The sequence below is a fragment of the Sander vitreus genome, chromosome 13 (genome assembly GCF_031162955.1).
Source record: "Sander vitreus isolate 19-12246 chromosome 13, sanVit1, whole genome shotgun sequence".
NCBI classification, from domain to species: domain Eukaryota; kingdom Metazoa; phylum Chordata; class Actinopteri; order Perciformes; family Percidae; genus Sander; species Sander vitreus.
Genome location: NC_135867.1, coordinates 8,167,531 through 8,179,972, shown reverse-complemented (window position 1 = coordinate 8,179,972; position 12,442 = coordinate 8,167,531). Strand labels below are relative to the sequence as shown.

The 12,442-nt window shown below is 39.5% G+C and overlaps 2 protein-coding genes across 3 annotated transcripts; one reads left to right on the top strand and one right to left on the bottom strand.

The window, feature by feature from the left end:
• The first annotated feature begins 446 nt into the window (after nt 1-446).
• On the top strand, nt 447-3,526 carry c13h5orf24 (chromosome 13 C5orf24 homolog). Of its 2 annotated transcripts, none has more exons than XM_078266020.1 (2): nt 447-738; nt 2,644-3,526. In XM_078266020.1, exon 2 carries the CDS (start codon nt 2,650-2,652, stop codon nt 3,259-3,261), a length of 612 nt encoding a protein of 203 aa, XP_078122146.1. In that variant the 5' UTR covers nt 447-738; nt 2,644-2,649; the 3' UTR covers nt 3,262-3,526. The 2 variants fall into 2 exon arrangements, with proteins under 2 accessions (XP_078122146.1, XP_078122145.1); XM_078266019.1 differs by having other exon boundaries at nt 448-738; nt 2,647-3,526.
• A 4,310-nt stretch (nt 3,527-7,836) lies between these two features.
• LOC144527778 (tripartite motif-containing protein 16-like) lies at nt 7,837-10,898 on the bottom strand. Its single transcript, XM_078266018.1, has one exon. It carries the CDS (start codon nt 10,828-10,830, stop codon nt 9,145-9,147), a length of 1,686 nt encoding a protein of 561 aa, XP_078122144.1. The 5' UTR covers nt 10,831-10,898; the 3' UTR covers nt 7,837-9,144.
• Between the last annotated feature and the right edge of the window lie 1,544 nt (nt 10,899-12,442).

The window sequence follows — 12,442 nt, the reverse complement described above, 5'->3', positions numbered from 1 at the left end:
AAATGAGTCAAAGTTCAATAAATAAATAGGTTTGTGTTTAAAAAGGAAATTTTCCAAAGGCACAGACATTACCTAGGTTTATTTCAGGGAACTTTAATTTCCTAATGTCCATGCGCCATTCATTTAAATATAACAGATGGGAAATAAATGGCATTAGTCATTTATTTAATATTGACCTAAATTGCATTCCATATTCTGCGTACTGCTTTAATTATTCAATAGCTTCTCTTTTGTATATTATTCATGTAGTGGAGTGCTGTTTGTAAGCATTTAAACTTGGAATATGGCTCAATTTCAGGGCAATACCATTCAAAAAATAAGGCAGGATTTTGCAGCTTTATTGGATGCAAATAAACTATTTTGTATTTGAAAGTAAAAACAGTGTTTACGTGAAAGGGGTTCAGGAGGGGAAGGAGAAAAACCTTCCCATCCCCTGTTTGGTGCTCTGCGCATGCTCAGACTGCACTCGCGTCTTATTAATTTTTAATGGAAAATGGCTGCGTTTCTTATCCAAACCTCTGGAGCTGGGCAATGAGAATAAAACCCCGTCAAAGCGGAAGCATCTCGCATGTCGTTAACGTTCACACCGAAACAATCCGATGTGGTGATTATACGTTAGCTAGCCGACGTCCTGTGGTGCGAAAATATTTGGGGAAAATGGATCGACTCACGCTTTGAAGGATGAAAGATAATTTTTTTCCTTAACCATTTCTGCACCGAGATCTGCGAACAATCGAGGTACAGTAACCTTAGCTAGTGCTAATGTTGGTGGCAGGAAGGTGTGTTTAGATTCATTCTATGGACTAGATGTAAGCAGTCAAATCGGATATCTTCACACATTTCCGCTTTTTCGTTACAATTGTAAACCCCTTTCTTGAAAACCGTTATTCGGGCCAAAACGAGGCTACATTCAGTCGTTGCTGTTGTAACGTTACACAGAGAGGATGAGGTTTTGTCGTCAAAGATGCAGAATCCATGTGCATATTTTTGTGAATGAACATTACTACAAACAGTGTACTATTTGTGATAGTATAGTCCACATCTCCTCTGCAGGAGACAGAAATCCCATCAGCAGCAGTCTGTCCTTTTGCCTTCTTCAAGTATTTATAGCCTCATAATTAGTTATGAAGATGGTATTCCTGAAATTGAAGAGCAGTTATGGGTGTAAACAGTCAACATATTAACTCATTGTAATTACAAGGTTGTTGTGTAGGCTATATGATACTAGTAATGAAAGAGAAAGTATCCATTTCACTGCGGCTTCCACAAGGAGGTCAGGGCCACCTGCTGACCACCAGCTGGTAGGCATTCAGCATCTTGCTCAAAGACACTTCGGCATCACTTTAGTAAGGTGTAGGTAACCCAGGCCCTTTTTTTTATCTCCATAGTCATTGTCCCAACCTACATCACACTTGTACATTTACACTCATAATTGGGGTGGTTTATTCAAAAACTGAACAATTTTGTTGGCCTAGTTAAAACTAGGCCATTTAAACTCTGACCTCTGAACTGTTTTTATTTATTTTAGCTTGTGAAGGGTCTGAAATGAAAAAAACAACAACAAAACATCACAATATATGGTTCATGAGAAGTGTTTTCAAACAGTATATATTTAGGTATATATTTAGGTTTTACAAGAGAAAAGACTTCAATGATGAAGACCGGGTTGGTTTGGGAAATGCATGTAGGCATACTGAATCACAGGGTCAGTTCCTGCCCTTTCACTGCAAGCGTCTCATGCTTATACATCCCTTAGTACATTCATGTGCATTTTTTATTTAGTATCTTTTATTGTCCATATTAATGTGGATTTGTTATTTTATCATCCTGTTTATGATGTATGTGCATGTTGTGTGTGATGTCTTTAAGCTACTGGGACCTTGAATTTCCCCTTGGGATCAATAAAGTATCTATCTAATCTATCTATCTATCTAATCTATCTCATCCATCCATCCATCCATCCAAACGGCTTTCTTTAGACTAGGTGTTAGCTTCTAACCTAAAAAAAAAGGGATGGAAGGCTGTAAATCCCTAAATGTGTCCAGGTTTCTAGAGATGGTCCGATACCATTTTTTGCTTCCCGATATCGATTCCGATACCTGAACTTGCGTCTCGGCCGACACCGAATACTGATCCGATATCAGTGTGTCATATATTTTATTATGTTTTAACAACTGCATACTACTATCCCTGTATGGATGTGATATGATTTCTATCTTTGTTGTCAGTCTGGCTCAGGTTAAACTCTTTGTGAAACATGAACAAACACAAACAATGAACGCCCCAGAACTTTCTTTTATTATCCAGTTTGACAGTCAGTCATAACGGAAAAAGAACATAAAAAAAACTACTTTAACGTAGATTTTATTTAGGGCTTCATTATGTGGTATCGGATCGGTGCATATACTCCAGTACTTCCCGATACCAGCGTTTTAGGCAGTATCGGAGACGAAACCGATACTTGAATTGGTATCGGACCATCTCTACAGGTTTCCTTTCTTTATGCAGGTCAAAACATTGACACCAACCTTTATTGTGTAGATGTTCATGCAACAACACTGACTCAACACAGAGATATTAGCCTAGTACTTTTATCTGTGAGTGTGATAATAACACTGTTCCAACTTATTTCCGCCCCCCCAGCAGAGGATGATGCGCCAGGTGACAAGCAGTGACTTCTGCATGACTAGCAGGCCGTCATGCCTAGCTGAAGACGGCCACCACCCCGCCTCCCACTTTGACCTGTGCACCCAGGCCAACAAGTTCTACCCTCCTCCCCCTCCGTCGGCCGTCCAGATGACGCTGGCTCCTATGACCTTACCCGCCCAGAGCCACAAGCCCATGGTGTGCCAGAGACAGGAAGTGCTCGGGGGCACGCCTGGAAAAATACCCAGCATTAAAAGCACTGATCAAGCGACGGACGACGGCAAGAAGAAGAACAAGGCTGCCGGGAAGACAGGGAGACGCGGGAGGCCTTTGGGAACCACCAAGCTAGCCGGATACAGAACCAGCACAGGGCGACCCCTCGGCACCACCAGAGCTGCAGGGTTCAAGACGAGCCCAGGAAGGCCGCTGGGTACAACCAGAGCGGCAGGGTACAAGGTCAGCCCCGGACGGCCTCCTGGCAGCATCAAGGGCCTGTCTCGCCTCAACAAACTGGCTTATAGTAGCACCTGCAGTGGAGCGGCTTTCCCCTATCCGCTGCCACACAAGGACGTCCTCTGTGAACCTTCCTGCAAAGAGAAGACAGCTAATGAGTAAAGGCTCTACTCTGTTTCCACTCACCCTCCATTAGTTGAATAAGAGACGCATGTGTACAGGTTTCCTGCCAGATATGGGGGTGATTGTAATCTTTCCCAGTCTGCTGTGAGGCTGAGAGGAGGAGATTTTCTATTATTCGTGTTGGTGTCATCTGTGTGCCTGCCACCTGATATAATACTGTTAGTCTTTCAGTGCCACTGCTGGAGATCTATAGTGTGCGGAAGGTTTCACTACACCTTGCTGTATCTGTTTTCTTGGAGGAAAATGTAGCGGGCTTTTATCTTTCTGACAACTGTAGTGGTAGGTTCATTTTTTGGTGTGTTTTATTACTGTAAACAAAGGAGACCATCCTGAGAAGATTAATAGCCACAATTGTGTGAAGTGGACAAATTTAACTTTGTGTGTTCATCACACTACAGTTTGAATGACATATTAGCCAATGTTGTTGGATATTCCCTCTTGTTCTTGCTCTCTAAACAAATAGAGAGAGAGAGAGAGAGAAGTAGCAACATTGGCTTTGCCACAGGAAGGTTTGTTGGAAACATGGACTTTATTTTAAAAAGGTAAATGTTATATGTAGCACCTTCTTTGTGTCACATTTGGAACATGAGAGGCATCTCCCATCAGAGGAACAGTTGCAGTGGCACTTTAAAGACAGATTAACAGCTAATCCTCCAGGCTATCAGCGCCCCAAAACTGAAATCCAATGAATCAAACTTCTTCCACTCGGCTCCAGAATAACACTAAAAAACATTATTCCTGCTAATGATGTCTTACCGTTCACTCTCTCAATGTCACCTCGAGAAATGTCTATGTATAGTTTGCATGCAAGTGTCATCAAAGCAACTGAGTCAACCTACAGATTGTTATCCAAGTCCAAACTAATGTTTGGACTAACGAAAGGTATAAACTATAAAAATGTATAAACATGACAGCAACTTAGTTTACCTGCTGCATTTCCTATAACCTGCTAATAATTGACCAATGTGGACCACAGTTGATCGCCACAGAAAAGTTGTCTGCGGGTCAACGTTTGGATGAACGTGTGTTTTTCTGTCCTGCTTGTTACTGGGTGGCTCGTCATCGCAGTAAAATTTGAGGTAGTTCATCTGGCCCACTACAGACAGTTCAAAACCCCTACTTACTGACGATGTCACTGCAGGAACTGGATTTTTGTTAGCTTTCTCATGGTAGAAATGGTTTCTCTACTCTGATTTTTGTCAGCTTGCCTTGGGCTGGGTACCATTTAAAAGGTTTCAATACCAATACAGTTTCTGTTACAGATAACAAAAATATACATTTTATAATACTTAGTTTTTCTACAAAACCTCATTTTGTTCTGTTTTACAAAATACCCCAAATGTCTTGAAAACATTAATGTTTAATTTTGTCTCAACACAAAGCAGCTGAAGAAGAGCGTTCCTTAAACTAGGTACACTCGTAAATTAACAGGAAATATCTGATCAGAGATTAAGTAAACAAAAATCTAAACAAGCATTCAATTCCAACTTTTTAACCTGACAGTTTTAGATTCTCATTGCTACAGACATATATATGGAGAAAGAGAGTACATTACTTTTAATAGGACAACACACCTTGTATGTTTTGTCACATTGTAGGGAAGTCTGCCACCCAAAGAATTACTCTGTATCTTTTGTGTTATTCATCAAAACCACTACTTGCGTTATTTGAATATAAACATAGCGAAAATGCAAAATCCAAGTACAAGTAAAGATATATTCCAAGAAAATGGACAGATGGATAGCCAACATATCATCTTATCTATATATGAATGTGTTGCAAAATGCACTGACTATGATTGATATGGCAGTTAACATTGTAGTTATAATATTTACACAAACTATCTTTAAAATTATCTTATTGATATTCTTGCTCAAAGATAGAAAAAATAATACTTAAGATACATGTTTTAATTAGCATTTTAACAACTAATAGCCACATACCGGTAGTTGACCTTATGGAGCACTTAGAAACCACTATCACAGGCGTGATACGGACTACGAACCATCTCAATCATGGTCTCATTTGTTTACAAGGATTACACTAAAGTGTACGATTTTAAGTATGTATTGATGTTTTCATTTCTACATGGTAAATCAATCTTTCCTTGTTTTGATTTTAACATTGACAAAGTCAAGTCATGTCTGTTTTTTTATGTTGCTATTTATGATATTGTTTTAGGTACATAACCGCAGCCCTGCAGATCACTTGAGTCCGACTGTTGGGGAAGCTGGTGTTTTTGTGAAATGCTAATGTAAAAAAGAATTAAGTGCAAACGGACAGAATCGAAAGTCGCAGTGGTTTTATTGGTTTCATATTTGTTATTTCACAACATGCTTAACGCACCGTACACACAACAGATCACATATAGTCAAATATGATTTAGATCCAATGTGACTGATTGGCTATTTGATTACTTTTCACAGTAATACATTCAAGTTTTTATCATTTGAAATGTAAATCTTAAAACTTGGTGAACATTCAGTTTTTAGTATTATTCATATACAGGCATTTCAAATCCTGAGAGTGAACAAACAGTGTAGCTCCACTGAATTGCTCTCTCATGATAATCAATATGAAATAGTTACATTTGGTGCAATAATCTGTTGTATGTATGTATTGTACTGTGGAAACTTTGATACTACCACTTTTTATTATCATTGTATTTTTATACTTGTGTACAAGGCCTTCTATCACTTTTTTTTGTTCATGTGTGTAGTGTTAACAGAGGTTACCGAAATGTCACATCCTTCTCACCCTCCTTTACCAAAGAATAAGACGTTATCTAACTGTAGGCATTTATTTGATTTAAAGAAAATATTCCAACATCTCACGAAATAACCTTAGCATGAAAGTTTCTGTGTAAAATGTAAATGAAAAAACACTTGGTGACCACTATCCCACTAAAGGTATGATTGAAAAAACTTCAAATTGTTGCATCTGAATCGATTCAAATGGCAGTTTATTGAATGCATTGTAAATGGCTATACATTGAAGATGTAAACTTAGTTATTTGCATCTTATATCATCTGTTATTCAACTTTGAAAGTAGTTCTCTTTTTAGATTGAATTCTTATGTAGCCATGTCCCAAATTTCACCGATTTTCTTTTTTGAGATTATGGTTGACATTATTTCTTGCTGTTTCACATTCTAAAGTTTGTCTTTCATTTACAGTGTTTGCGTTGGAATGTTTTTATTTTTTTTTATTTTACTCATTTTGTGTTTCAGGCTCTGGATATGGTGAGGTGGAGTTTGATGGGATAAACATGCTAGCCAGATGCACTGGATAGCCCCTTTTTCACAGTAAGACACACTGTCATGGCTTACTGAGACACTTAAATAGACCCTTAATGTTAACAACTTCTAATGTCTGCTGTGAAAGAGGCCTTCATTTTTGATAGAGGGGAGTGGGACTGCTACATAGCATCTGATGGGCATCTCACGGCTCCTTGAGCCTTGAAACGGTTACATTTAGGTATGAAGCAGAAATGGTTTAGACTAGGATTATAGATTGCTTGGGCTAACTAAGTGTTTGACATCGTTATGGTTTGGGTGAGAATTTTTTAGCAGGGCTTCCTTCTTCATCAGAATGCCTGAACATCGCAACAATTTAGTCTCACATCTCAAATATTTGGCTTTCTGCACTGTTGAAATGGTAAAAAATCAAAGAAATGACATGAGAACAGTGTACTGACGTATTTGCCAGCATATTAGGTGTAACCTCAGAGCACCCTGAAGGTCCGTGTACATAACCATGTATCTTTGATTTCTTATCTAAAATACTTTGTTAAATGTATGGATACGATGTAAGAACTTATATGTTATAAAAATACACTTTCTTTCCTAAATTTTGTTTACTTGATGGAAGGCACTGACATTTTGACATCTGACATTCCTCTAAGGAGGACATTGCATAAAGAATACAGTAAGAGATTAATGGATTATGGGAGGTGGCTTACCTAAAATACACTCAATAAGATGGTTAATTTATTGACATTCCTGTAGTTTTTAGCTGTAACATTTTAAGTTTAAGCAGTGCAGGAATTGATAGTTTGATGTTTTCTTTGTTTTTTTACGTGATTTTCTTATGATCATCAGCATTAAATCACACATGGTCTGTTGTCTGTAGATGATGATTTCAAAAAATATTACCTCACATTTTGAGTGTTTTTGAGATGACGTGAAGCTCAGTTATTCCTAAAGTGTGATTGGCGACACCTGTGAAGCTTTGTATAATTTCCATTTTATTCCTGCATGATTGTTGTGGAATGTTCAAAAGTTGTGTAATAAATCTGAAAGTAACACATTCTGCTGAAATATTTTCTTGAAATGTTTCCTTTTTCAAAAGAGCCAACATTTCAGAAATGGAGCTTATTTGATTGTCTTCATTAATCTCCACGTTTTGTCTGTTACCAAAAAATCATAAAACACTCAATAAGTTGAAAGAAATGTGATAGAAAAACAAGAGATTTTTGTGATACTCTGAAAGGGGAAGCAAGATTATTTAGCAAGTTGTCAGTGTGATTATTTAAAGAATAAAATAGGCAAAATCGGCAAGTCAACTATTTGTTTATTTGTAGGGTTTTGAACATAAAACATAAATGTTTCCTAAATTCTGTTTAAAAAAAATAGAAAGATGTAATGTGATTTTACAACAGCAGCAACGTATGCATTATAACAGCAGTATGTAGAGGACTAAAAAGTGAAATTTAAATTATGCAAATGACATTCATGAAGATGTGGTAAAAACTAAAATGATGTCTTTTAAACCTTATATTACATTCAAATGGCAAATGATAATGAAAATGAATGAAAATGTTTGGTGAGTATAACATGCGTAGCAAACGATTTTCATTAGATTGATATGACAAAACAACCAAAATCCAAGAAAACACATCACAGTTATGTTTGATCTCTGCTGTGCAGACACACCTCAACATTTACTGTACAGAGATGGATCGCTCTTGAAACTCCTGTCTACTTGAGCTCACACAACTCAGCAGTGTCTCCAACAGTTTTTGGTAGCCAAAATCCAGCATAGAGAGGCTGAGTGAACGTGGTCTGGACTTTGTGGAGGAGAGTCATGATTTCAGAGACGCTGTAGTAAGACAGAGTACCTGCCCTGTGATCCAGGTAAACTCCTATTCTGGAGGACTGAGGGCCTGAGATGCAAGTAACAATATTCTAATGCCCAAGATTTGCCATTTTATCCAAATCCACATTTGTCTCTGGTCCCTGCAGTGAATGGCCTTTTAGCTCTTACATTTGATCACATGGTGTTTACACCCATCTATAAACTGGCAGCTCTGAGGGAATGACAAATGTCTGAGCTGAATAGACTCTGAGAGTTTCTTGGAGCAGGAATGGGCAGGTTGTTCATTCCAGGAAGAGGAGCAGTTTGAAAGTTGCCGTGTGTCTTTAGTCCTTCTTTAGTTCTGTAAATATCATTACAACAGCAGCACGATATCCAGTACAGACGGCAATATGTAGAGTAATAAAAATACAAAGTATGTTCATGAAAATATGTACAACTAAAATTACCTTTTTTAAACTTTACATTACATGTATTCGGCAGATACTCAAAAATCAAAATAAACGCACAAAACATTTTTTTTCCTCAGGCATTTTGCATAGTGAAATATTTTACATTCAGCCTACAGTGTAAGAGAATGTTTCGTAAATATAACATTCACATATAATAAATATTCCTCTGTAGCCAAAAAAGGATTTCTTTTCATTTCACCATTTCATTGAATTGACAAAAACAAACGTAAAAACCAAGAAAAAACATCACAGTCCCATCCACTATGTTTGATCTCTGCTGTGCAGAGACATCTCAACATTTACTGTACAGATATGAATCACTTTTTAACCTCCTCTCTACAGTACTTGAGCTCACACAACTCAGCAGTGTCTCCAGCAGTTTGTCTAAGCCAAAATCCAGCATAGAGAGGCTGAGTGAACGTGGTCTGGACTCTGTGGAGGAGAGTCATGGTTTCAGAGACGCTGTAGTAAGACAGAGTACCTGCCCTGTGATCCAGGTAAACTCCTATTCTGGAGGACAGATGGCCTGAGATGTGAGTAGAAATATTCTTATGTCTGAATTTATAACTAACACCGTCACATTCTAATGTCCACGATTTATCATTATTTCCAAATCCACATCCATACATGTTCCCTTTTCTGCTAATATCCTTGTACGCAACTGCTATAGATACTTTCCCGCTCCACTTCACCTCCCAGTAACATTTTCCAGTCAGACCCTCTCTACTCATGACCTGCCACCTTTCAATAAATCTGTCTGGGTGATCCAAATATAACTGTTCCTCTTCCATTAACATTGCTTTTCTGTTCCTATTACTCAGTGACAAACTTGTGTGTGCTGTATCTGGATTTAGTGAGATTTGACAAGCATATTTCATAAATTCTGCTCTGGTTCTGGGCTGTCCCTGAAGCAGTTTAAAACCAATTTTAGTCACTTCCAGTGAGATCTTTGCCCATTCGTCACTCAGAACAGACTGCAGTTTATCTCTGGACGCTATCACACCCTCAAAAGAGCTCAGAGGACAGACATTAATGCTGGGTAAGTCTTCAGACTCACTCAGACGGGACAGTGAGGGGTAGCTGTTCAGGAAATGGAGGTGATCTTCTGTGTGTGAGAGCTTCTCCAGCTCAGTGTCTTTCCTCCGCAGCTCAATGATCTCCTCCTGCAGCTTCTCCTCAAGCTCTTCAGCTTGACTCACTTCAGTCGTCTGCTGGGATCTGATCTGCTGCTTCACTTCAGAGCTTCTTTTCTTAATGAGACAAATCAAATCAGTGAAGATCTTCTCACTGTCCCTCACAGCTTTATCAGCAGAATGATTGATAACCTCCACCCTCTGCTGAAGCACCTTGACATCTTTCTCTCTGTCCTGGACTCTCTGTTGGACTTTTTGCCGACTCACCCCGAGCTCCTTCTGCCTCTCAGCCCTCTCTGCTGCAGCGGAGACTGTATCGTGGCCTTTATGATCATCCATGGAGCAGAGATAACAGATGCACTTCTGATCAGTGCGGCAGAAAATCTTCATCACCTCGTCGTGGCGAGAGCAGATGTTCTCCTGAAGCTTCAAAGTGGCTTCAACCAGCTTGTGTTTCTTTAATGGCGCTACGCTGTAGTGAGGCTGGAGGTGTTGCTCGCAGTAAGAGGCCATACACACCAGACAGGACTTGAAGGCTTTCACTCTCATCCCAGAGCAGAAATCACAGGCCACGTCTCCAGGTCCCACATAGGAATGATCAGGTGAAGTAGCTTGAGGTCCTACTTTCTTCAGTTCCTCCACCAACTCTGCCAACATGGTACTTTTCACCAGGACAGGCCTTGTTGTGAAGCTCTGCCTGCACTGAGGACAGCTGTGTGTTTTCTCCTCATGCTCCTCACCCCAGCAGTCTTTAATACAGCAAATGCAGTAGCTGTGCCCACAGGGAATAGTCACCGGATCCTTTAGAAGATCCAGACAGATTGAACAGCTCAGTTTTTCTTGATCCAGCTGAATCAGTTGCTGCGCCATTTCTCCTCTCGACGACAGCGAATGTCAGTGAGTTTCACTCTCTGCTTCCAGATAAATCACATGGTGTTTACATTAAACCTGCTGATCTGTGAAAGGGGAGGGAATGACAAATACCTGAGCTGAATAGACCTTGAGCAGGAGGAGCCTCACTTAGCCAGTAAATAAAGTCTGGGTGGAGGATATGAAACTGTGCTTCATTCCAGGAAGAGGAGCGGTTTAAGAGTTGCAGTGTGTCTTTAGCCTTTTTCAGTAATAGTCTGCCTTTAAGATCACTACAGAATTAAAATGGAAAATCTGCTCTGGGAATCAGTTTCCAATGGTCAATGGAATATACTACTGCCACTATGTAGAGTATGTAGAGTAGCCTACTAATAAGTAAACATTAAATTATACAAATTATGTTAAAGAAGGTACAACTACAATGACCTATTTTTTAAACTTTATTTTACATTAATGTCGCAGATGCTCAAAAATCCAAATTAATTTATATAGGCTTATTTTTACATTTTTGACTCTTTTATTCATTTTGTAGTTTTTCACATAATTAAGCCCATTTATATAATAACCAAATTCAATTATCAGACATTTCCATTCACAGTATATAGGCCTACTGAAAATGTTTAATAAATATAACATTAGAATCAAATTTTAGCAAACAAGATAGTTAAATGCCCATTGATTTTTTTCTCTCTCACCATCATCTATCTAAACTTAGCACAAACAATAAGGGAATTTGTGTTTGGTAGATTATTTCTCTGTGGTAACAATGCTTTTTGGCAATGAATCTTAAACCGTTGGAAAGCCTGTTTAGTTCCCTTACAAATGTGCCCCATTTGTAAGGAACATGCATTTGTGGGATGAGCAGCAGCGCTGAGTATGTGGGTTGCACCCATGGAAATTTTACCAAATCTTCTCTGCCAATGCCAGACAGCTTATTCTGCCATTGACTCGTTTGGTGGATTGGATGATTCTGCCTACGGCAGTTGGATCATAGGGTCAAAGTGTGGAGAAGACGCGGAAAAAACTATGGTGATTGCTGCACCGAGAGAGTAACACCTTTTGGTGGAGGCAGTGTGATGGTGTGGGGCGGCAGCTCCCTCACTGGAATAACGAGGCTTTGGAGGCAATCTTAATGCAGAGAGATGAGATTCTGCAACCAGTGGCATTCCCATATCTCCACAGTCTGGGACCGAACTCTATCCTCCAAGATGACAACGCTCGCACCCACAGGGTGGGGTTTATCAGAGACTACCTCCAGAATGTGGGAGTGGAGAGGATGGAATGGCCTGCCAGCAGTCCTGACCTCCACCCCATTGAACACTTGTGGGATCAGCTTGGGCGTGCTGTTCGTGCCAGAGTGACCAACACAACCATGTTGGCTGACTTGCGACAAATGCTGGTTGAAGAATGGGATGCCATCCCACAGCAGTGTGTGACCAGGCTGGCTCCCAGCATGAGGAGGAGGTGCCAGGCTGTTGTGGCTGTGTATGGTTCTTCCACACGCTACTGAGGCTCCTATTTGTAAAATGAATACATTATTCAATTGCCAATATGTCTTCTTTCTTCAAACTTCAATCATCCAATCCACCAAACACCAAACGAGTCAATGGCA